This window comes from Rhinopithecus bieti, unplaced genomic scaffold, assembly GCF_001698545.2.
Source record: "Rhinopithecus bieti isolate Rb0 unplaced genomic scaffold, ASM169854v2 scaffold_20101, whole genome shotgun sequence".
NCBI lineage: Eukaryota > Metazoa > Chordata > Mammalia > Primates > Cercopithecidae > Rhinopithecus > Rhinopithecus bieti.
The window spans coordinates 3,724,318-3,751,614 of NW_016810242.1; the positions used below are offsets into that span (position 1 = coordinate 3,724,318).

At 39.9% G+C, this 27,297-nt stretch overlaps 1 protein-coding gene across 5 annotated transcripts in view; it reads right to left on the minus strand.

Annotated features, from left to right (window-relative positions):
* The window catches only part of ABL2 (ABL proto-oncogene 2, non-receptor tyrosine kinase), a 64,072-nt gene that overhangs the window by 31,643 nt on the left and 5,132 nt on the right, over positions 1-27,297 (minus strand). For 2 of the 5 annotated variants that reach the window (XM_017891670.1, XM_017891669.1), the window contains exon 1: positions 4,629-4,779. The exons of 1 other annotated variant lie outside the window; for it this stretch is intronic. In XM_017891670.1, coding sequence (XP_017747159.1) covers positions 4,629-4,740 — 112 coding nt within the window. In that variant the 5' untranslated portion in view covers positions 4,741-4,779. Of the gene's footprint in view, positions 1-4,628; positions 4,780-27,297 lie in introns of those variants that run through there. 2 more of the 5 variants (XM_017891668.1, XM_017891667.1) reach the window with 1 other exon arrangement.

A 27,297-nucleotide genomic window follows, 5' to 3' on the forward strand; every position in this document is an offset into this window, starting at 1 on the left:
TATATATTTGCCAGTGACACTGGTAACACATTACAATGTTTTATAAATACTCTGTTTAATGATCATCAAACAGTTTAAGTATATTTAATTCTTTGTAGTACAGGAAAAGTTCCCCTTGTTTGAAATTATAAGATAAAACTCAACAGTAAAAGAACTTTGGTACTATCAATAACCAAGTTAGAAATAGTAATAAGCAGAAGCCAAATAGTGATAAGCAGGACAAAACCAGCAGATGTCATATAGTTACACCTTACTTTGTGAAACTCAGTATATTAAAGTTTACAAAACAGTAATTTGATCACCCGGAGGGTGAAGACGGTGATGCAATATTGAGCAGCTTCCTGGGCTCACACAACCAGGAGCTGGCCAAGAACCGGATTCCCACAGTGGACATAAGGGGCGCCATGGGCACTGTGGGGCTGGTGTGGGTCACTGACTGGAGGCCAATTCTGGACCGGGTGCCTTACATCAACAGCAAGTTTAAGAAGGATGATTAATTAAACTGAAGCCTCCACGAACCCCTCTGGTGTCAGGTGGTGCCAGCTCCTCCCATGTCAGCGCCTGCTGCATCTGGAACAGCCCAAGCTCTCAGGATGGACACTCAGGGAATCCACAGTGCAACTTAAGATTTCTTGTATTTCTGAAAACAGCTGGGGTGTTTTAAGCACACAGCATTAAACCTCACTATGAAACCTGCCCCCTGCCTGGATATTAGTCATGCTGATAATTCAGTTACTTTGAATACAGCCCTGGAGAATGACCCAGGGGGCTTTACAAGCTCCATTATGTTGCCAGTTTAGAAGAGTTTTCCAACGGTTGTCAGATATTGTTTAATTATTATTATTATTATTATTATTATTATTATTGAGACAAGGTCTCACCATGTTGTCCAGGCTGGTCTCAAACTCCCGAGCTCAAGCGATCCACCTGTCTCAGCCTCCCAAAGTACTGGGATTACAAGCACCAGCCACCACGCCCGGCCTGTTTAATTATTTTAAATGTTTATTGGGGAAAAAGAAGCCCCTAGTAATTTGAGTGACTACCACATGCAAGGCACTGTGCTGGGCTTCAGAGTATAAAGATGAGAAATCACTAATAACACCACTGAGACTCAATATGCAAAACTATCATCCATGCTTCCCTCCAAATTTGTTTCTCTCACAGAATTCCTCATTTCAGTTATTGGCAATTCCATCTTTTCAAATGTTGAGGCCAAAAACCATGGAATCCTTTATGTCTCCTTTCTTGCTCTCACATACGACATCCAATCCACTCAGAAATTCTATTGGCACTGCCTTCAAAAATACATCCAGAATCTAACCACTTCTCATTCAGTACCACTTCATGACCACCATCATCTAGATAAGGGGTCCCTCAGGTATTGGTCTGTGGCCTGTTAGGAACAGGGTCACACAGCAGCAAGTGAGCAGTGGGCCAGCAAGCATTACCACCTGAGCTGCACCTCCCGGCAGATTAGTGGAGGCATTTGATTCTCACAGGAGCCGAAACCTACTGTGAACTGCTCATGCAAGGCATCTAGGTTGAATGCTCCTTAGGATAATCTAATGCCTGATGATCTGAGGTGGAACAGTTTCATGTGAAACCACTGCTCCCCACCCCGGTCTGTGAAAAAACTGACTTCCATGAAACTGGTCCCTGGTGCCAAAAAGGTTGGAACCACTGAGGAGATTATTTCACTAGACTCCTGATTTCCATGCTTCCATGCTTGTTCCCTACTGTTTATTCTCAACATACCAGCCATCTATCAGAGCATAAGTCAGATTGCTACTCCTCCGTTCAAGACTCTTCAAAGGCTCCCCATTTTACAGTAAAAGCTAAAATCCTTAAAGGGCCTGCAAAGTCATTCACAACTGGTCTTGCCCAGCATCTCCTGCTACTATTCCTCTACCTCATTCTGGCCACTGACATCAATGCTATTGCTTGAACAAAGCAGGCACACTTCTGCCTCAGGACCTTTGCACTGGCTTTTCCTTCTGCCTAAAACACTCTTCCCCATGACATTTCACCAAATGTTACCTTCTTTTTATGGCATTCTCTGATTATTCTGTTTTAAAGTACATCTATTCTTGATGACACCCTCACATCTCCCACTGACTCCTTTCCTGATTTATTTTACCTCCATACCTCTTACCACCAAACATATTATATAATTTACTTATTTATTATTATATTCATGTATCTAAGTCTCCCTGCTAAAATGTAAGTTTTATGAGGACTAGGATTTTTGTCTGTTTTGTTCACTGAACAGTGACTCCAGAACAGTGCCCACATATAACAGGCTCTCAAAAAAGATTTGCTGAATGAATGAACTATGTAAACGTACTCACTCAAAGAGGATGCTCTGAAAGGACAGAATATAAAACAAAACTCTAGAGTCAGGCAAGGTTTCAGACTTAAAATTAGATAAACATTTAAACTGGATGAACACAGGCCAGGCACAGCAGCTCATGCCTATAAACTCAGCACTTTGAGAAGCCAAGGCAGGAGGATCGCTTGAGGCCAGGAGTTCAAGAACAGCTGGGCAACATCATGAGACTTCATCACTATAAAAAATTTAAAAATTGGGCCAGGTATGGTGACTCGCACCTGTAATCCCAGCACTTTGGGAGGCCAAGGTGGATCACCTGAGGTCAGGAGTTCGAGACCAGCCTGGCCAACATGGCAAAACCCTGACTGGACGTGGTGACAGGAGCCTGTAATCCCAACTACTCGGGTGGCTGAGGCAGGAGAATTGCTTGAACCCGGGAGGCAGAGGTTGCAGTGACCTGAGATCAGACTGCTGCACTCCAACTTGGGTGACAAAGCAAGACTCAGTCTCAAAAAAAGGAAAAAAAAAACATTAAATATTGGCTGGGCATACTGGCACACAACTGTAGTCCCAGCTACCCAGGAAGCTGAGGTAGGATTGCCTGAGCCTGGGAGGTTGAGGCTGCAGTGAGCCAAGATCATACATTGCACTCTCATCTGGGCAACGGAACAAAACCCTGCTTTAAAAAAAAAAATTAGATTAATAGGAATTCTGCACTGATGACAGTAGAGTGACAGACTGTCAATACTCAAGGACATGTTTATAATAAGGGGGAACTCTGAATCCAAAAGATGACTCTTAAAGACAAGTCAACTTCCTGAAAGTTGTGTTATCTGACAAAAGGAGAAAACAGAATGAGATCTACAGCACAATTTTATGTAAATTTAAAAGATATATACAGGCCAAACAATATTATATTTCTGAAATATGCAAAGTAATAACTAAGTAATTTTTTAGGCCAAAGTACTAAAAGAACCACAACTTAGAAAATAATCCTTTTTATTCCCCATTTCCCTTCTTCCCATCTCTGGTTTTCCAGTCTTTTGGGTTGAGTCAAAAGATCTTATTTCCTTCCTTTCTTCCTTCTTCCCACTCCTCTTTTGTTCTCAAATAACTTAGGGTCAATTTCCTGCACAATCTGTCTGCACAGGATATCCACTTAAACACCATTCTACCCATTAGCACCAAACAAAAGGAAAACTTTTCCAAAGAGAAAAATATCCTAACATTTTTCTGAAGCTAAGAAGGAACATATTTTGAATCATAAAGAGTAAAGAAACTAAATGAGGGGGAACAAGGGATAAAGGTAAAAACAAAAGAAAACAAAAGCCTGTGGGAAGAGCAAGTAAATGTCACAGTGTTACCCAGTAGCTATAGTCTATGTCACTTTCCTCATTGATTAAGACAGACATGCCTGGATGATTCAGATGTACTGTACACACCCAAATGCAAGTGTGTGGGCTGAGAATGGTTTATTTTTGAACAAAATGAAATGACTACTATAAATTAGGTAACTTAGATATCAAGTTAACTAATCTTCCATTATTCACTGCTATAGAGGTAGATCAGAGACTTAAGATGGGATAAGACTGATTTTCACTCATGTAAAGAACCTAGCTAACAGAAATATATTATCACATTAAGAAAAGACATTTTTTTTTCTATTGCTACATTTGCAGGCTACAACAAAAATAAAGCAAAACAGAATAGCCACTTGTACAAAGTAAATTATCATGATTAAAAAAGTTAAAACCCAAAATAATAAAACTCAAACTGAGAAAATTCCTAAGCTTAATGTTTAATTGTATTAAAAACACTTTTCACCAATTAGTCATTCAATAACTTTTATCAGTTTAATTAGAAATTTGTCAGGTAGTAATTGGAGAAATTAATATTAAAATTTTCAGTTTAGGCATTTTCAAGTATTTTATAAACATTTATCTTGCCAGAATTCTATTTTATCTGACTGTATATTCTCTAAGAAGCTAATAAGTTTTAATAACTTCTTTTAAAAATTATGTAAGGTAAATTATTCAACAGTTTTCAATATAGCTTAAGTTCTTCACATCTGTATCTTACTATTACAAAATATTACATATTATCCATACATTCTTCCATTCAGTAAGTATTTATTGAGATCCTACTATGAGATATTCCCCCAAGAAACCACACAAACTTTCACTGACCAAGAATGAAGACAAACAACAGTAGTAGGTAAAATGAATTTTTTGAAATCTTCATTCACACTTGATTAATGTGGTTATCAAGCCTCCCCGAAACTATCAACTCTGAACCATACCTGTCATGTCGGGTAGAGCAGACTCTGAGGCCTCAGTGCACAGGCAGCAAAGTGAGGTGTCCTGATCTCTGCCATAACTATTAGGTGGAAGGAGAACTGTCCCAAGGACCATACCTCCGCCCAGAAGCACAAAAGTTAAACTGTTCTGTGTAAAGAGGAAGTCTTAGAATTCCATTCTCTGACAAGCAATCCCACATGCATGTGACAGTTACTCATGTACTCAGTGGCCAGAGGGAACCAATAAAATGGTAGAGCATTCACAATTCCCAAAGTGGGTGGAGAGTGACCTAAAGGAACATTTCCAGTAATCCACAAAAGACTGAGTCAGAATGGAGTTACTTCAAAATCTCTGGGAATACTTTTAAAATAGAAGTAAAATAAAAACCAACATACTTATGTACAACAAACAGCCTAATAATAAAATAATGTAGAAATCAATATCTCTCTCTTTTATAGGGAGATGATGAGGTGAGATTATAGAGAAAAGTTTCCTTGGAGAAAACCTGTTTACAATAAAACATGAAATACACTTTTAAAAGAAAGGAAACGCCTAACAAGACTCATCTTTTACATCACTTAAATAGTTCAAGAAACCACAAAGCCAAAGTCAAAGAAATAGCTGTGATCTGATTCACAAGCACAGAAGCCAAGAAATAACTGCTTTTGCTAATAATTTGGCTCTACAGTGCAATAAAGGTTAAAAACATAGCAATACAGTGTTGAAAACTTTTGAGTGTTAAAAGTTTATTTATTTATTTATTTTAGGTTTTTTTTTTTTTTTTTAAGAGGGAGGGTGTTGCTCTGGGGCCCAGGGTGGAGGGGAGTGGGGGGATCTCGGCTCACTGCAACCTCCACCTCCTGGGTTCAAGTAATTCTCCTGCCTCAGCTTCCCAGGTAGCTGGGATTACAGGTGCCCGCCACCACGCCCAGTTAATTTTTTGTAATTTTAGAAGAGACAGGGTTTCACTATGTTGGCCAGGCTGGTCTCAAACTCCTGACCTCGTGATCCACCTGCCTCAGCCTCCCAAAGTGCTGGGATTACAGGCTTGAGCCACCGTGCCCAGCCTGAGTGTTAAAAGTTTTTAAAGTAAAAAGTCCAATATTTGTTAATAAACAGGAACAAAGTTAAATAAAATTTAAAAACCTAAAAATGATAGTACTTGTGAGAATTAAACTAGCAAAACCTACAAATAATAGATGACTTTAATGTATGATCTACATAAATAACATTAAAGAGTGTTTGTAGGCCGGGCACAGCGGCTCACGTCTGTACTCCCGGCACTTTGGGAGTCGGAGGCAGGTGGATCACGAGGTCAGGAGATCCAGACCATCCTGGCTAACACGGTGAAACCCTGTCTCTACTAAAAATACAAAAAATCAGCCGGGCATGGTGGTGGGCACCTGTAGTCCCAGCTACTCGGGAGGCTGAGGCAGGAGAATGGCGTGAACCCAGCAGGTGGAGCTTGCAGTGAGTCGAGATCGCGCCACTGCACTCCAGTCTGGGTGACAGTGTGAGACTCCGTCTCAAAAAAAAGAGTGTTTAACTGTGTAACTGAGAACTCATTCACTCAATAAATATTTATTAAACACCTAATATGTACCAGCCCGTTCTAGATCAATAAAAGTAACAGGGTAAGATAATAGGATGACAGGACTGAAACAGCCTTAGAGAAAATTGAAAAATAAAATGGTAACTTAACCTTATTAGAGAAAGAATAACTTTAATGTAGGTAATTATTAACTATTTAAAATAATAAAGCTTATGTTTTCAATAAAATTATCCTTTATAAAGGCATTACTTTCAACATCAAGGGACAAATAAAGAGTTAGATGACTAAAGGTAACCACAATTATGACTAAGAATTTCAAATACCAGATTGAATATCTCATTCTCCAGATTATAGAAAAAAATGTATGGGAAAGGACCTTCAACATCCATATGTAGACTCTATACTATATGATTTACTACTGAATCAATGAATCTTCTATTTAAATTACCAATAATTAGTAGTTACATTTTCAATTACTTATATCATAATTTGGAATAAAGAGGAGATAAATGGATAAACAAAAGGTGGCCTATACATATAATGAAATATTATTTAGCCATAAAAAGAATGAAATTTTGATATATGCTACAATGTAGATGGGCCTTGAAAATATGATGCTAAGTTAAATAAGCAAGACATATCAAGGCAAATATTATATAATTCTACTTACATGACATATTTAGAATTTTTCTAGTTCTGGAAGTCTAGTTCTGCAAATGGGTAGCTATGTAACATTATGAATATATTTAATCCTACTGGACTGTACATCTAGGAATAGTTAAAATAGTAAATTCTGTGATACTTTGTCATAACTAAAAATTAAAATTATTAAGGTCTCCAAAGGCCTTTTGTTTGTTTTTTGTTTTTTTTGGGGGGGACGGAGTCTCGCTCTGTCACCCAGGCTGGAGTGCAGTGGCCAGATCTCAGCTCACTGCAAGCTCCGCCTCCCGGGTTCACGCCATTCTCCTGCCTCAGCCTCCTGAGTAGCTGGGACTACAGGCGCCGCCACCTCGCCTGGCTGGTTTTTTGTATTTTAGTAGAGACGGGGTTTCACCGTGTTAGCCAGGGTGGTCTCGATCTCCTGACCTCGTGATCCGCCCGTCTCGGCCTCCCAAAGTACTGGGATCACAGGCTTGAGCCACCGCGCCCGGCCTGTTTGTTATAGCTATCAGTATTTACCATATTTGAAATTAAACCTGACATTTTTACTGAGAAATCTGAATATATATTAATTCTAATATAACAATAAACCCATTGCGTTAATAACATATTTTTACTTAAAAATAAGTACTTTTCAAAAGAGAATTAAGAGTTTTTTCAAATCTCTAATAGGTTGAGGTAGGAAAGTGCATTACTTTAATGAACGTGACAAACTAAGGCCAGAAGCAAAAGAAGAATCTAAGCAAAGATGAGGACAAGCGGGGGCATTCTGAGTAGAGAATGTAGCAAGTGCAATGCAAAAACCCTGAGGCAGGAAAAGAACCCGGTAGGTACAGGAAATAAGAAGTGTGGCTACTGTTAAGGAAGTCAGAAGATGAGCATGAAACAAAGTAAGGTAGACAGGGGCTGGCCAAATCAAGTGCTTAAGGATTTAGGATTCTATTCCAAGTACAATGGAAATCCAGTGACCAGTTTTAAGCAGGGTGGCCACATGGTCTGATCTTTTTTTTTTTTTTTTTTTTTTTGGACAGGGTCTTGCTCTGTCTCCCAGGCTGGAGTACAGTGGCATGATCTTGGCTCACTGCACTCTCCCCCTCCCAGGTTCAAGTGATTATCCTGCCTCGGCCTCCTGAGTAGCTGGGATTACAAGGTGTGCACCACCATGCCTGGCTAATTTTTGTATTTTTAGTAGAGACGGGGTTTTGCCATGTTGGCCAGGCTGCTGATTTTCATTTTTTAAAAGACCATTATTATATGAAAAAAAAATGAATTACATTGAGAACCAAATGAGAAGCAGAAAACTATGCAGAAGTTCAGCAATGGGATCATGTCGGCTAAGAATAGGATGGTGGCAGTGGAGACAAAGAAAAGTGGAAGAACTTAACGATATGGTTTGAAGAGGGAATCAATGGGGCTTAAAGATTACTTGGATTTAACATAAGAGAGGAAAAGAAAATAAACAAAGGCTGCCAGGTTTTAGGCTTTACTGTAACTGGATAGATGGCCATGTAATTCACTCAGAAGCAGCAGTAGTACAGGTTGAGTACACCTTATCCAAAATGCTTGAGACCTGAAGTGTTTCAGGTTTTAAATTTTTTCAGATTTTGGAATATTTGCATATACATAATGAGATATCTTGGGTTTGAGACCCAAGTGATATGGTTTGGCTGTGTCCCTACTCAAAATCTCATGTTGAATTGTAATCCCCATAAATCCCTACGTGTCAAGGGCGGGACCAGGCGGAGGTAATCGGATCATGGGGGCATTTTTCCCCATGCTGTTCTCGTGATAGTGAGTCTCACAAGATGTGATGATTTTATAAACATCTGGCATTTCCTCTGCTTGTACTCACTCCATCCTGCCACCCTGTGAGGAAGGTGCCTGCTTCTCCTTTGCCTTCTGCCATGAGGAAAAAGGAAAGGAAAAAGATATATCACCCCAAAATACGTCTCTGACATAAAATTATTTTGAGCCTAAAGCAATGAATAGGGGAAAATCTCTCCATATCCTCTTGCTTTTCTACCTAAAGACAGGATACAAATTCTCCTTTACTGGTGACAACTATAGATTCTTATCAGCCCAAAGATGGCCTGTAGTGAGCCAAGATCACGCCACTGCACTCCAGCCCACATGACAGAGCCAGATCCTGTCTTTAAAAAAAAAAAAAGTAAAAAAAGTAGGCAAAGATCATGAACAGACATATTCCAAAAGATGACATATAGGTGGCTTATAAACGTATGAATAAATGGTCAAATCACTAATCAAAGAAATGCAAATTAAAACCACAGTAAGATATAATCTTGCACCAGTCAGAATGGCCATTATTAAAAAAAAAAAAAACCAACAGATGTTGGCAAGGATGCAGAGAAAAGGGAACACTTATTCACTGTTGGTGGAAATGTAAGTTAGCACAACCTCTATGGAAAATATAGAGATTTCTCAAAGAACTATAAGTAGAACTATACTTCCAGCAATCCCACTACTGGGTATCTACCCAAAGGAAAAGAAATCATTCTATCAAAAAGACACTTGCACTCCATGTATTTATTGCAGCACTATTCACAATAGCAAAATCATGGAACTAACCTAAGTGCCCATCAATAGATGACTGGATTTTTAAAAATATGGTACAGATATACCACGGAATACTACTTAGCCATAAAGAAGCATAAAATCATGTATTTTGCACCAACACGGTTGGAACTGCAGGTCATTATCCTAAGTAAAATGACTCAAAAACAGAAAGCCAAAAACTCTATGTTCTCATTGTAAGTGGGAGCTAAACAATGGGTACACATGGACCTACAGAATGGAATAATATATTTTGGAGACTGCAAAAGGTGGAATACTACCTATTGGGTCCCATGTCATGTATGCTATTCAGGTGATGGTTATACTAGAAGCCCAGACTTCACCACTAGACAATATGCCCATGGAAGAACTGGACTTGTACCCTCCAAATCTATAAACTTTTTTTAAAAAAGCAATAGAGGGGCCTCAACTTTTGCAAGACTAACTCTCTTTAGGTTAGTCAATAATAGTATAAGTACATGTTGTTTTATTATTCTTTGCTTTACTGTGCTTTGCAGATGCTGTGTTTTTCACAAATTGAAGGTTTGTGGCAACCCTGCATCGAGCAAGTCTATCAGCACCATTTTTCTTTTCTTTTTTCATTTTTTTTGAGACAAAGTCTCACTCTATTGCCCAGGCTGGAGTGCAGTGGAGTGATCTCAGCTCACTGCAACCTCCACCTCTCAGGTTCAAACAATGCTCCAGCCTTAGCCTCCTGAGTAGCTGGGACCACATGCGTGTGCCACCACCCCCAGCTAATTTTTGTATTTTTTGTAGAGAAGTGGTTTCACCATGTTCGAGACCAGGCTGGTCTCGAACTCCTAGCTCAAAGCAATCTGCCCACTTCGGCCTCCCAAAGTGCTGGTATTACAGGTGTGAACCACCGCACCTGGCCAGCACCATTTTTCCATCAAGTGCTCACTTCACGTTTCTGTGTCACCTTGTGGTAATTCTCACAATATTTCAAACTTTTTCATTGTTATTTATTATGGTGATCTGTGATCAGTGACCTTTGACTACTGTCATTGTTTTGGGGTGCCACAAACTGTGCCATATGAGACAGCAAAATTAATCATGACCACTCCACTGATCAGCTGTTTCCCTGTCTCACTCCCTCTCCTCAAGCCTCCCTACTCCCTGAGACACAACAATATTAAAATTAGGCCCAAACTGGGCGCAGTGGCTCACACCTGTAATCTCAGCACTTTGGGAGGCTGAGGTGGACGGATCACGAGATCAGGAGTTCGAGACCAGCCTGGCCAACATGGTGAAACCCCGTTTCTACTGAAAATACAAAAATGAGCTGGGCGTGGTGGTGCATACCTATAATTCCAGCTACTCAGGAGCCTGAGGCAGTAGAATTGCTTGAACCTGGGAGGCAGAAGTTGCAGTGAGCTGAGATCACTGCACCGCACTCCAACCTAGGCAACAGAGCAAGACTCCGTCTTGGAAAAAAAAGTAAAAAAGTAAAAAAGAAAAGAAATTAGACCAATTTATAATGGCCTCTAAGTGTTCCAGTGAAAGGAAGAGTTGCATGTCTCTAACTTTAAACCAAAAAGTAGAAAGGAATAAGTTCAGTGGGCAAGAATGTCAAAAGCTGAGATAGGCTAAAAAACGATGTCTCTCATACAAGTTAGCCATGTTGTGAATGCAAAGGAAAAGTTCCTAAAGAAAATTAAAAGTGCTACTCTAGTAAACCCAAACATGTTAAGAAAGTGAAACAGCAGCCTTATTGCTGATAATGGAGAAAATCTGAGTGGTCTGCAAACCAGCCACAATATTCCCTTAAACCAAAGCCTAATCCAGAGCAAGGCCCCAACTCTCTTCAATTCTGTGAAGGCCGAGAGATGTAAGGAAGCTGCAGAAGAAAAGTTTGAAGCTAGCAGAGGTTGTTTCATGAGATTTGAGGAAAAGAAGCCATCTCCTTAACATAAGAGTGCAAGGTGAAGCAGCAAGTGCTGATTTAGAAGCTGCAGCAAATAAGAAAATCTAGCTAAGATCACTGATGAATGTGGCCACACTAAACTACAGATTTTCAGTGTAGATGAAACATCCTTCAATTGGAATAAGATGACATCTAGGACTTTCATAGCTAGAGAGGAGAATGTCTAGCTTCAAAGGACAGGTTGATTCTCTGGTTAGGGGTGAATGTTGCTGGTGACTTTAAACTGAAGTCAATGCTCATTTATCATTTTGAAAATCCTAGGACCTTTAAGAGTTACACTAAATCTACTCCACTTACGCTCTATAAATGGAACAACGAAGCCTGGATAAGAGCACATCCATGTACAGCATGGTTTAGTGAATATTTTAAGCCCACTGTTGAGACCTACAGCTTAGAATAAAAAAGATTCCTTTCCAAATATTACTGCTCATTGATAATGCACTTGGTCACCTGGCACATTTAATGAAACGTTGTTTTCATGCCTGTGAACACGACATCCATTCTGCAGTCCATAAATCAAGGAGTAATTTCAACTTTCAAGTCTTATTACTTAGGAAATACATTTTGGGCCAGGCATGGTGTCTCATGCCTGCAATCCCAGTACTTTGGGAGGCTGGGGTGGGAGGGCTGCTTTAGGCCAGGAGTTCAAGACCAGCTTGGGCAACATAATGAGACCCCCATCTACATCAAAAAAAAAAAAAAAAAAAAATTTTTTTTTTTTAAATTATCCAGGCATGGTGGCGCATACCTGTAGTCCCAACTATTAGGGAGGCTGAGGTGGGAGGATCACTTGAGTCCAGGAGGTCAAAACTGCAGTGAGCCATGGCACACTGCACTCCAGCCTGGACAGCAAAGCAAGATCCCACCTCAAAAACGAAACAAAACATTTTGTACAGTAATAGCTGCCATAATGAGTTCTCTGATGGATCTGTTAAAATAAATTGAGAATCTTTTAGAAAGGATCTACCATTCTAGATGCCATTAAGAGCATTCATCATTCATGGGAAGAGGTCAAAATAGCAACATTAAGAGGAGTTTGGAATAAGTTGATTCCAATCCTCATGCATAACTTTGAGGAGTTCAAGACTCCAGGGGAGAAAGTAATTGCAGATGTGGTGGAGAAAGCAACAGAACTAGAATTACAAGTGGAGTCTGAAGATGTGACTCAATTGTTGCAATCTCATGACAAAACCTGAACGGATGAGGAGTGGCTTCTTATGAGTGGGCAGAGAAAGTGGTTTCATGAGATGGAATCTACTCCTGGTGAAGATGCTGGGAATACTGTTGAATTATGACAAAGAATTTAGACTACTACATAAACTTAGTTCACAGCAGCAGGATTTGAGAGGATTGACTCTAATTTTCAAAGAAGTTCTACTGTAGGTAAAATGCTATCAAAAAGCACTGCATTCTACAGAGAAATCTTTCATGAAAGAAAGTGTCAATGGATTTGGTAAACTTCATTGTTGTCTTACTTTAAGAAATTGCCACAGCCACCCCAACTTCCCAACTTTCAGCAACCACCACCCCCGATCTCAGCAGCCATCAATGTTGTTGGGGCCAGGCCTTGCACCAAAAAAACAACTTGCTAAAGTCTCAGATGATCATCAGCACTTTTTAGCAATAAAGTATTTTTTAATTAAGGCATGTCCTTTTTTAACAGACATAATGCTAATTACATACTTGGTAGACCACAGTATAGCACAAACACGACTTTTATATGCACTGGGAAACAACAAAAAAAAATTGTTTGACTCATTTTATGGTGATACTCACTTCACTGCAGTGGTGTGAAACCAAACTTGCAATATCTCCAAGGTATGACTATAGTTAAAAAGGATAGTTCCCTACCTCTCATACACTCACATTCACAAAAAATCAAGATGGTGTTTTAATCACAACTATGCTTATTCTCCCCCTCTGTGTATTCAAATCCTGTATTTCTTTCAAGGTATAGTTTCAGTTCCTAGATTCTCCATGAACCTGACCTCTGGTCATTTTAGATCAAGTAATCTCTTCCTTTGCCTAAGCTCAAAGCACCCATTGCCTAAAATAGCAATTGTTATACTAATAATGGGACATCCTCTATACTATATTTACTATAATTTATACATCCTGTTTTTATGTATTTTTTCTCAAGTTTCTATAGGTACAGAATGAATGCTTCCAATGAAGTCAGCAAAGTGCTTTGCTAATAACAAAAAAAAGGATTAACTCATTTTAAAAGTTCAGTACATATGAGACTTCTTGCCACAAAAGTAAAAGCTATAACAGCACTTTTCTCTTTTCTACATCAATGTTTCTCAACTTTTTTTTTTCATAACCATTACTCCATGGAATAAAATTAAATTTAAATATAATTCATTGATTTTAATTCAATTTCTCCCTAACGAGAAATTAAATGCTGAAATGATAAAATTTTTTAGTGTAGCATTGAGTTTGGAGGATCACAAACCATTGTAAATATCTAAGTTGTTATCACCCCTGCTGAAAATGCATGCTCTATACCTATCCAAACCATACCTGAAGGTTCAAACAGGATGCATTTGCTCCTGGTAGAGTAGGAGCCTTTTCTGATTATATAACCATAGATATCAACCTACTGGATTCTAAGTCTTCTATTACAGATAAAGGAAGAGCACATTTTTCTAAGCAGAAAAAAAAACAACATAAACAAAGACATGGTGGGGAAAGGTAGTCCAAATTCAAGGCCAGATCAAGATGTGGAAACCTGGGTAGGCTAATAATTAATACTTCTTCAAACCAATACCAATGTGTGTTCAACATTTACTCAGGGAGAAGCCTGAAGTTTACATTATACCTCTGCTCTGGTCCTGAAGAATTCACCTCTGTCCCTAACTTGGAGTCTTGACTCAGCTAAAATCCCTGCAGTTAATCAGAATTACTGACCTCAAGTGTCAGTTTGGCATGTCCTTTGGTGGTCTCACACACTAGCCCAAACTGCTTACGAAAATATTTCCCAAAGCTACATAAAATACTTTCTCTGAGAGTATTTTTAGTAAACCATTTCTTCATCTTGTTACATTTCCTGTGAACCTTCAGAAACGAACTCCCTGAAGAGGAGCTCAGGTGGTATATTCCTTAATCCAGCTCACTGAGTTTTTTGCATGATGAATTTGGCCTGATTAGAGAGATGACTGCATGTGTTTGTGTGCATACGTGTGTGTGTGTGTGTGTGTAAGTAAATAAGGTGAAATATATGTGGGCCAAATGATATGTTCTTGACATTCAGACCAAAGAACTCAGACTTATCACAGTAAGCAACAAGGAATCATTCTAGGTTTGTGAGTAGTAGTAGCACAATGTGCTATTTAAATAATACTGATCTATAAGACTTCTCATAGACCACCTGAAGTTGCAGAGAATAACTAAAAGTATGCTGCAGAAAACTAAAGTGAGATGATAAAGGGCCTGGCCACAGAATGGAGAATAGACAGATTCAAGAAATCTTTTGGAGAAGGGATTTGATAATTATCTGGAAATAAAGAATATAGGAAAGGAAACAAATATTAAATCTCTGGTTTGGAGCAAAATGAATATAAAGTAACACCCAGATATCAAAGAAAGAGTTGCAAGAACAAGACTAGAATGTAAGTGAGGTATTTCCATTAAGGATATGAATTCAGAAGTACTAAACATCGCTCAACATTTTACAGAAAAAAAAAAGAAATTATTAGCATTCAAAAACATTTTTATCAATGAAAAGAGTGGCAATAATTATAAGATTCTATACTCATTTTCTGAAATACTTTCTAATCCAGAAGAATACATTTCTGGATGGTGCCGGATAACAGAAATTTCTAACCTCATTACTCTTTCCTGTTCATTTCATGCATCCTCCCTAGGTGAAGTCATTCACACCCAATTCTTTTAATTATAAACTCTAGGCTACTGGTTCCTGTAGTAGTTTTCTGCAGCTGCTATAACCATATACTAGATAGCTTACCCCGACAGAAATGCATTCTCTCATAGTTTGGGAGGCCAGAAGTCTGAAATGAGCAACACTGGGACAAAATAAAGGTGTCAGTGGGAGAGTCCAAGAAGAATCCATTTCTTGCCCCTTCCAGCTTCTAGTGGCTGCCAATATTCTTTGGTTTGTAATCCCTCCAAATGTCAAGGCCAGGATCTTCAAATCTCTCTCTGTTCCAGGTTCACATTGCCTTCTCCTATGCGTGTGTGAAATCTCCCTCTGTCATACGTGATGATAGCATTTAGGGTTCAACTCAATAATCCAGGATAAGCTCCCTATCACATGTAAAGACCACAAATTTCCCCACCCCAACTTTATTTTTGCCATGAGAGGTAACATTCATAGGTTCCACGGATTAGGACATAGATCTTTTGAGGGGGTACTTTTCCACCTACCATAGCTTCCAAATGTCACCAGCCCAGAACACTTTCCTGATTAACAGATTGCTTGATTCCTATAGCCTATGGATAAGTAGGTACTTTTGGATGTCCTAAAGGCAACAAATATCCATTTTGTTCCTACTCCTGGTTTGTTTCTCTTCTGTTTTATGTACATGTACATGTGTGTGTTTTGTTGCTAATGGCATATCCAGGCATCCAACCCAGAAACATCATGATCATTCTAGAGTCCTCTTTCTTCCCTAATTCGCTCTATAAGTATATCCTATGAATCATACCTCTTAAATATCTCTCAAATCCAACTGTTCCTCTTCATTTTGTACCACTATCTTAATTCAGCTCCTCATTATTTCCTTGCCTGAACTGCTACAACATTCATCTATCACATTATGGCCAAAAACCAACTGTCCAAAAGTATAAATAATCCCCACAAGTTCCTCAAGTCAAATAGCAAAGTTTTCGAAGTTTAAATATTTCAGAAATTTATTCCATTAAGTTTGTAATTTTTAAATGTTACACTTAATTACGTGTTGGTCTCTATGAAAGAGATGTTCCACATCTCCTCTCTCCTCACCCAGCTCTTCATTCTTCTCACAAGGATCAATCAGGATCTTGTCTTTCGACTCTATCCTCAAGGAAATGGAGGACTTGCTATAATTTATTATATTCGGAAACTGACTGAACCACATATTGTGTCTACTGTGTTTTCCTCCTGCCTCTTATTAGAAATATGGCCCTTTCATGCAACTAGAAAGGTAAGATCTCCAATTCGGTCCTAACCAATTATGTTTCTTCACTGGGGCTTGAGGCCAAACCTACTGCTGATGACGATAGAAAGTGTAATTCTGCCTTGCTTAGTACCATGTGCAGATTTCATTCTTGAAACACAATACTGTCTGAAGGACTGACCTAGGGTAGAACATAGGAATCCTTGTGTTCTGGCCAAAAGAACCTCTTAATATCATCTCCTTAATAGCATCCCTTCTCATTACTTATTAGATTATTATTTACTTTATTGAAGGTACAGTTGTTCTCAGATAATTATTACGGTATTCACATTTGGGAAAGGCTCATCTTTAAACAGCTGTTAGCATTTGACAATATAATCACGGATTTTCCTCTGTATTTAATCACTGTACCTTGCACATAGCAGCCCAAGTACTTTTGATATACTGTAATTTATAACATCATTACCTACAGCCCTGAAAGACAGGCATTATTATCACAACTTACAAATACTTGGAAATGTCAATTAACTTGTTCAAGTCCCAGAGCTAGTTGGTGAAACCAGGATTCGAAATCCTAGGTCTTTTCTAATTCCAAAGCCCACGCTCTTTTCACTATACCAGGCTGCCTCTCTAATGCAATAGAGAGTGGTACAAAAAGAACTCCTTTTCTTATCTTCTGGTGAAGACTTTGAAAACAGCCAGGCCCCAAAGTGGGCTGATCTTGATTCATCTGCCTATACATGTGATGACATTTAAGAGTTAAACCTAAGAGACTAATCAGAATGATGTGCATGTGCTTACCAAACAATCCAATTCATCAAAGGAAACTGGAAATGTCTGCCATTTACTCCCAGCAACAGAGTAATCACAAATTTTTCCAAAGTGGATGCACAATGACTCAGAAAACAGCTTTTAAAATTTATACAGCTGGGCCGGGCGCAGTGGCTCACACCTGTAATCCCAGCACTTTGGGAGGCCGAGGCAGACAGATTACCTGAGATCAGGAGTTTGAGACCAGCCTGGCCAATGTGGTGAAACCCTGTCTCTATTAAAAATACAAAAAAATTAGCCAGGTGTGGTGGTATGCGCCTTTAGTCCCAGCTACTCGGGAGGCTGAGGCATGAGAATCACTTGAACCCAGGTGGAGGAGGTTGCAATGAGCCAAGATCAGGCCACTGTCTCCAGTCTGGGAGACAGAGCGAGACTCCATCTCAATTAAAAAAAAAAAAAAAAAATTATACAGTTCATGCCAGAACTTAGAATCCATCCAAAAAAATATAACTTTCTCTCTAGTATGACTGGACAATTTCCATCTCTTCTTGGAAGTAGCTTATTTGGACCAAAAATTAAATAGACAGTGTCCTTCCCTTTGGTTTCTCCTCAAAAAAAAGGATGAGCTGAACAAAAATCTTCCCTAATATATGGCTCACCTCACAATCATCTCACCAAAAAAGACAATGCATGTGTGGGTATTCATTAGGAAATATTTCTTATAAAGTTTCCCTAACCTTATTCTTTCAGCACACCTGTCACCGCACTGTAGATAATGTACTAATGTAATAAGTTTTCATATGATGTTAAAACAAAACAAAACAAAACAGGTTTTTCTTGTTTCAGACCTGCAGAGCTAGTTCTCCAATATTTATGAAGAGGTATGTCTACATGTATATACACTCCCTATATATATTTGGGTAATGGCTGCAAGCCATTTCCTGCTGGCTGAACTCAAATTGCCTTAACCAAGACAAACAAAGCACCTATTCACTACTCTTATTTCAGCAGCTACTGGCTACCCAAAGCAATAGAATTCTGATCGTCCATACAGAATGAGTGTTAGAAGTAAGAAGGAAAAAACCATACTTCAAATTACAAAATTTTGGTTTAGGACACACTAATATAGTTTTGTTGTTGCTCAAATAATCTATAAAAGCATGCTCAGGATTCAGTCCCTGTGCTTTCACTGGTGAACATCATTTTTCTCCAGCTTCAAGCGAGACTATCACAGAAGTTACAAAAGCACTGGAAAATTTTCATTACATGTTTTAGATAATAAAACTCTACTAGGCCAGGCACGGTGGCTCACACCTGTAATCCCAGCACTTTGGGAGCCAAGGAGGATGGATCACTAGAGGCCAGGAGTTCAAAGACCATCCTGGTCAAAATGACGAAACCCTGTCTCTATTAAAAACACACAAAAAAGGCCGGGCACCGTGGCTCATGCCTGTAATCCCAGCACTTTGGGAGGCCGAGGCGGGCAGATCACAAGGTCAGGAGATCAAGACCACCCTGGCTAACACAGAGCAACCCCGTCTCTACTAAAAATACAAAAAATTAGCCGGGCGTGGTGGCGGGCGCCTGTAGTCCCAGCTACTCAGGAGACTGAGACAGGAGAATGGTGTGAACCCAGGAGGCGGAGTTTGCAGTGAGCCGAGATCGCGCCACTGCACTCCAGCCTAGGCAACAGAGCCAGACTTTGTCTCAAAACACACACACACACACACACACACACACACACACACACACACACACAAATTAGCTGGGCATGGTGGCGGCACCTGTAGTCCCAGTCACTTGGAAAGTTGACACAGGAGAACTGTGTGAACCAGGGAAACAGGCTGCAGTGAGCCGAGATGGCACCACTGCACTCCAGCTTGGGCAACAGAGTGAGATTCTGTCTCTAAATAAATAAATAAATATGCTCTGTCAGTATCAAACAGTGAATGACGCATAATAAAATTCACTATTATCACTGGCTTAATTTATGAGAAGTAAAAATCATGGGGCAGCAAAAACTCTGCTTTAACTCCACCACCACTAACAATACAGGTTGAGTATTCTTAATCCAAAAACCTAAAATGCTCCAAAATCTGAAACTTTCTGTGGACATGACACTCAAGGAAAATGTTCACTGTAGCATTTAGGATTTTGGATATTCAAATTAGGGGATACTGTCTGGGCACGGTCACACCTATAATCCCAGAACTTCGGGAGGCTGAGGCAAGCTTATCACGTGAGGTCAGGAGTTCGAGACCAGCCTTGCCAACATGGTGAAACCCTGGTCTCTACTAAAAATACAAAAACTTAGCTGGGCATGATGGCGTGTACCTGTAATCTCAGCTACTCGGTTGGCTGAGGCAGGAAAAATCACTTGAACCCAGAAGGCAGAGGTTGCGGTAAGCCAAGATCATGCCACTGCACTCCAGGCTGGGTGACAGAGGAAGACTCTGTCTCAAAAGAAAAAAAAAAAAAAATAGGGATACTGAACTGGCATGCAAATATTCCAAAATCTGAAAACATCCAAAATTCAAAACATTTTGGTCCCAAGCATTTCAAATAAGGGATACTTAACCTGTAATGTCTTTCCAGTGCACCAGTCCATTGATCAGGTAGGAAGGAAAGACCCTTTAAAGTTATCCAAAAGACAAAGAACCTTTTTTTTTTTTTTTGAAACAGAGTCTGCCTCTGTTGTCCAGGCTGGAGTGCAATGGTACAATCAAGGCTCACTGCAGCCTCAAACTCCTAGCCTTAAGCGATCCTCCTGCATCAGTCTCCCAAAGTGCTGGGATAACAGGCATGAGGCACTGTACCTGGCCCAAATTACAGACTCTTTAAGCGTAGGAGCTACTAGCATTTCTTCACCAGAATAGCCGGGCCCAGGCTAAAAGAGGAATGACTTTGTGTATTTAAACCATCTCAAAACTATGGCTCATTTCAATTTTCTTTTTCAGTTTTGCTAGATTTCCACTGATCCTATCTTGATGGCAGAAGGGCGGAATATGGTGTTCACAAATAAAAGGAGATTATAGGAGAGGATATAAATCAGACATCAGATTCCTTCCTGAATGCTGAGCCAGATTGTGAGGACTAGGATTGGGGACAGGAAAGAACAGGCAAAAGGTAGAGAAAAGCAATGAGATACTAACTCCACAACAGGAAAAATTAAATTCTGGACTTTTGAGTACCACAATATCCAAGAGCAATTTAGAAGATGGAGAATGGGAGAGAAATAACACATAACAGGTGTTGAAAACTTGGTTATATAAACCAGGTGCTTTACATATATTACCACGAATCCTCATGTTAACTCTGCTAAAAAGATGATATTATCCCATTTCGCAGATGAACAGATCATGTGGTAAGGTGTAGAAATACAATTCTGGAATAGGATTTGGAATTCTGCCTCCTGTTTCAGAGATCAATTGTCTTGGACTATCAAAACCAGAAAGTTTAAGGGACCCCCACAACCACCTGATTGTCTTTCTGCACTTAATGTAGTGAAGCGGCCTCCGACCTAAGGCTAGAAATGAGTGACTAACAGCCTTTTCCATGATGAAGGAGTGGATGGTGAAGAATGAATTTTTAAGAAAAGATAAAGCCAGACAAGGGTAGCACACACATACAAAAAGAACAATATTCCTTAAGAATATAGATGCAAAAGTCCTCAATAAATTATTTAATACTAGCAAACCAAATCTAGCAGGTTAATGGGATTATTTGCTATACCAACTATGATTTGTCCCTAGAGTGTGAGGTTAGTTCAACATATGGAAATCAATATATAATATAGCATATTAACAGAAAAAAAATCATTATCTCAATATAGCCCCTACTCTTATTATGTGGGGAAAATTTTAAAGCATGCATTCCTGATTTGAATATGTAATTTCTAGTTTTTAAAGAGATGGTTAAGAGTCATGCCTTGTAGAACTCTTTCCAGTTGTGCTTAATGAGAATATAATAATATCATCTCCTATTTATTGAGTACCTAACACATGTAAAGTGTGAGCCAATATGAAATTCATTTAATTATAATAGCTGCATGGCAGCTGTTATATGAGTATACATCAGCAGTAGAGCATGGTAGTTAAGAGCACAGATGCTAGAGCCAGATTCCCTGGGTCTGAATCCTAATTCTACCACTTACTACATCTGTGATCAAGTTAAGACCATTTCTTCAGTTTCCTCATCTAAAAGTGAACAGTATAACAACACTAACTCTAACAGAAATGACGTAACAATTAAAGGCATAATTACAACTAGAGATCATAAAAGAAAAACAAGGGCTCTATAAATGTTGGTTTATTTTATCGATGAAGATGAAAAGATTAGGTAGGAGTATATACCAGACCTTATCTTCAGACCTTAACAATGAAGTTTCTGGCTTTTCTAACTATAAGACTGCACTGTACACTTGGATGTAACCTAGATTCAATTTAATGTGAATAAAATACATGCTCTAAGTACAGTTAATCTCTTTAATCTGTAATCCTTAGAACCTGTGGTCTAAGGTCCATCAGTTTTCCAATTCATAAAGAGGGTCTACACTACTGCTCCACAAGCAAGGTAACACATAGTAAAATAGTCACAGAACACATGAAGATTATCACAGCTTGCTGGTGAAGGAATAAGTAGTCCTAGTCAGCATACTGGCTCAAATATACTGACATCATTCCATAAACTATCAGCAACAGCTGTTTATGATGGGATTTCTGGTTCAGCTGATTTGTTGATTTTCTGACCATGAATTTAAGAGATACATCTGTTTTTTAAGAAAGAGCTAGAAAATATGGTAGCCTGTCACTTCAAAATGTGTCATTTTTCGTTGTTTTTGAAACTATCATTACCTTGAAGACTTCCTAAAATTCTGATTACTAGCCATGGGCTGCTACACTGATTTATACTTGACCAATACAGATTAATACAGAATTCTGTTAATCTCTCAAATAATATGGGTTTAAATGATGTAATGAAGTACAGGCTTTTCTGAAACTGCTTATATTAATAAAAAATAATGTCTTATAAAAATACTTGTATACTTACATGTATAACTTGTATCTATAACCTATATAACACATATAGGCTGGGTGTGGGGCCTCATGCCTGTAATCCCAGCACTTCGGGAGGCCAAGGCAGGCGTATGAACTGAGGTCAGGAGTTCGAGACTGGCCTGGCCAACATGGTGAAACCCCGTCTCTACTAAAAATACAAAAATTAGCAGGGTGTAATGGCATGTACCTGTAGACCCAGCTACAGGGGAGGCTGGGGCAGAATTGCTTGAACCCGGGAGGTGGAGGTTACAGTGAGCCAAGATAGTACCACTGCACTCCAGCCTGGGTGACAGAGTGAGACTCCACCTCAAAAACAAAAACAAAAACATATATAACTTGTATTTATATATATATCTCTTACATACCATACTTATATATAACTTACATAATATTCATACAACTATTAACACTCATAAATATTAAGTATCTACTTTAGCCAGGGGTGGTGGCTTACATCTGCAATCCCAATTATTTGGGAGGCTGAGGTAGGAGGATCACCCGAGGTCAGGAGTTCAAGACCAGCCTGGGCAACATAGTGAGAGCCCCCCCATCTCTAAAAATAAAATAAATATTAAAATAAAAAATAAAACCTTTTTTGGGGGGGGTGGGGGATGGAGTCTCGCTCTGTCGTCCGGGCTGGAGTGCAGTGGCCGGATCTCAGCTCACTGCAAGCTCCACCTCCCGGGTTCACACGCGCATCTCCTGCTTCAGCCTCCCGAGTAGCGGGACTACAGGCACCGCCACCTTGCCCGGCTGTTTTTGCATTTTTTAGTTAGAGACGGGGTTTACCGTGTTAGGCCAGGATGGTCTCCATCTCCTGATCCTCGTGATCCACAGCCGTCTCGCCTCCCAAAGTGCTGGGATTACAGGCTTGAGCCACCGCACCCGGCCAAAACCTTTTTTTTTTTTTTTTTTTTTGGAGACAGCACTCCAGCGCTCTGTCGCCCGGGCTGGAGGGGGCAGGGCCGGATCTCAGCTCACTGCAAGCTCGCCTCCCAGGTTCACGCATTCTGCCGCTCAACCTCCCAAGTGCTGGGAGCTCAGGCAGCGCCTGTCACCTGCGCCCGACTAGTTTTTGTATTTTAGTAGAACGGGTTCACCATGTTAGGGCCAGGATGGTCTCCCTCGGACCGCCCCGTCTCAGCTCCAAAGGTGCTGGATTAGCAGCTTGAGCCACCCGCGCCCCGCCTAAATCCTTTTTAAAGTAATACTATCTATGCACATATCCTATGTAGTCAAACAGTACTAAGTTGGAATTCCAAACTTTTGGAACAAATATAAGTATATAATTCTTAGATTAGTATGTATATAATTAATACATATCTAAATTATCTAATTCTCATAATAATCCTATCAGGTAAATAACTTGTCCAAGATTGTACAGATTTGCTCCAATTTCCTTCATCTTCCATATATGCTATATTTTATTTTATTTTATTTTATTTTATTATTTTTTTTTTTTGAGACAGAGTCTCGCTCTGTCACCCAGGCTGGACTGCAGTGGCCGGATCTCAGCTCACTGCAAGTTCCGCCTCCCGGGTTCACGCCATTCTCCTGCCTCAGCCTCCCGAGTAGCTGGGACTACAGGCGCCCGCCACCTCGCCCGGCTAGTTTTTTGTATTTTAGTAGAGACGGGGTTTCACCGTGTTAGCCAGGATGGTCTCGATCTCCTGACCTCGTGATCCGCCCATCTCGGCCTCCCAAAGTGCTGGGATTACAGGCTTGAGCCACCGCGCCCGGCCTATATGCTATATTTTATGATAAAAGTTCATGTTTGACATACTGAGATATGAGTCTTTAAAAAAATCTTAGTTATATTCTTAATAATAAAACAAACATTATGTACCATATATGATGATTTACAATTTTCCAAATGTAATCATTTAATCCCGAGTTTTTCAACCACGACACTATTGACATTTGGAGCCAAATAATTCTGTGTGGCGAGGTAGGGGGGGAGGTGGGGAGTCATGAAAAGATGCTCAACAGCCCTTAAGAAAATACAAATTAAAACCACAATGAGATATCACTACAAGCACAAGCCACCACACCTGGCTAGTTTTTTCATTTTTTTGTAGAGACAGGGTCTCTGTTGCAAAGGCTGGTCTCAAACACCTGGCCTCAAGCAATCCTCCCACCTCGGCCTCCCAAAGTGCTGGGATTACAGGTATGAGCCACCATGCCCAGCCTGCATTTCTAATATCATTCAGAGGTGATACCGATGCTAGCAGCCTAGGGACCAAACTGCCTAGAACTTCCCATACAAATAGGGATAAAGGGTCATTAACAGAGAACATTTTTTTCTTAAAAAAAGCAAAAGGCTTGATAAGCTACATACCCATCTCAGGGTATGAATTACAGTATTTTTGAAATGCTTATTTACAAAATTTAAGCCTGGCACACTGGTGCACATCTGTAATTCCAGCTCCTTGGGAGGCTCAGGCAGGAGGATCACTTGAGCTCAGGAGTTCAAGACTAGCCTGGATAACACAGTGAGACCCTGCCTCAAAAGAAAAAAAAAAAAAGGAAAAACAGATTTAAAAACTAAATGATATCATGCATTAATATGTTTGATAAATAATGAGTACTTGGCCAGGTGTGGTGGCTCACACCTGTAATCCTGGCACTTTGGGAGACCAAGGGGGGAAAATCTCTGGAGTTTATGACCAGCCTGGGCAACATAGTGAGACCTCATCTCTACAAAAAATGAACAAAATTAGCTAGGCGTGGTGGCACGTGCCTGTGGTCCAAACTACTCTAGAGGCTGAGACAGGAGGACTGTTTGAGCCTGGGAAGTCAAGGCTGCAGTTAGCTGAGACTGTGCTAATGTACTCCAGCCTGTATGACAGAGCGAGACCCTCTCTCGATAAAGAAATAACAAGTACTTATCAGGTGCTGTACTGAGATAACACGCTGCTGTGGTTTGAATGTGTCCCCCAAAGCTTGTATGTTAGAAACTTGATCCTCAATGCAACAGGGTTGGGAGATGGGGCCTAATGGGAGGTGTTTAGGACATGAGGGCTCTACCCTCATAAATGGATTAATGGCAGTATAAAATAGCTTGAGGCTGAGAGTTCTACCCCTCGTGCTCTCTTTCTCCCTCTCTTTGCTCTTCCACCAGGTGATGTCTCCTGCCATGATGCAGCAAGACAAATGCCAGCCCCTTGATCTTGGACCTCCCAGCCTCCAGAACTCTGAGAAATGAACTTCTGTTCATTATAAATTACCCAGCCTCAGGTATTCTGTTATAACAACACAAAATGGACTAACACACATGCTGAATGAGTCAGTATTTCCAAAGTGTGTTCCATAAAAGTAAGCTAAATAGATGTCACAAGTGTTCCACAGTCAAATAACATTGGAAAATGCTGAATATAACAAGTCCAACAATAAAGAAATGGCTAACTTATAAAAGCCATTAATATATTCACATTCCTAGAAATCATCCAAAAGATAGCTAGAGGCAGGGCGTGGTGGCTCACACCTGTAATCCTAGCACTTTGGGAGGCCAAGGCGGGCAGATCACCTGAGGTCAGGAGCTCAAGACCAGCCAGGCCAATGTGGTGAAATCCCTTCTCTACTAAAAATACAAAAAAATTAGCCGGGCATGGTGGTGGACGTCTGTAATCGCAGCTACTTGGGAGGCTGAGGCAGGAGAATTGCTTGAACCCAGGAGGTAGAGGTTGCAGTGAGCCGAGATCACGCCACTGCATTCCAGCCTGAGCAACAGAGACTCTGTCTTAAAAAAAAAAAAAAAAATAGCTAGAGCATGTAACATATCTCAGATTTCTTTTCTCACAGATATTCTTTTCACTAAGCATCTCACAAAACTAGTATTATAGGGAATGGACTCTTGAGATAAGAACTGAGAGAAAAAAGAAAGGTTTAAATACAGCTATATGTCAAGCACTTCATATACATCATTTAAAATTATCTAATTCTTATAATAATCCTATCAAGTAATTAACTTGTCTGAGATCACAAGGTGATTTATAGCAGAACCTGCATTTAAAACCTAGCAACAGTCTGTCTCTGAAGTCCTGCAATATTGTTTTTTTAACAAGCAAAAAATATCAAAGAGAGTCCTATGGGACGGGGCGGAAAGGAAAGAAAGTAAGAAAAGCAATGGCAACAAGAAACATTACTGTTGGTGCAAAGCCCAAGCAAAAATGAGTTGAGGCACTAAGAAAACAACCCATTTAAAAACCAAAAGAGAACTTGAACAGACATTTCAACAGAAAGCTTATACAAATAGCAAATAAGCACATGAAAAGACGTTCAACAGCCATTAAGAAAATACAAATTAAAACCAGAATGAGACACCACTATATGCCTATTGGAATGGCTAAGACAGAAAATACTGACATCAAGTGCTGACAAGCAAGCAGACCAACTGGAACTCTTATATATTGCTGAGGGGAATACAAAATGGTGTAGCCACCCTTGAAAGCAGTTGGGCAGTTTGTTATAAAGTCAAACACTTACCATATGACCTGGCAAATCCATTTTTGAGTATTTACACTGGAGAAACGGAAACTTAAGTTCACACAAAAATCTGAACACAAATGTTTATGGCAGCTCTACTGAAAATTGTCCCAAACTGGGCCAGGCGCAGTGGCTAACATCTGTAACTCCAACACTCTGGGAGGCTGAGGCGGGTGGATCACTTGGGGTCAGGAGTTCGAGACCAGTCTGGCCAACATGGTGAAACCCTGTCTCTACTAAAAACACAAAAATTAGCTGGGCACTGTGGCAGGCACCTGTAATCCCAGTGACTTGAGAGGCTGAGGCAGGAGAATCGCTTGAACCCAGGAGGCAGAGGTTGCAGTGAGCTGTGATTGCGCCATTGCACTCCAGTCTAGATGACAGAGTGAGACTCTGTCTCAAAAAACAAAAAAAGAAAAGAAAATTATCCCAAACTGGAAACAGCTTAAATGTCCTTCAGTGAATGAAAGGATAAACAAAGTGTGGTACATCCATACTATGGAATACCACTCA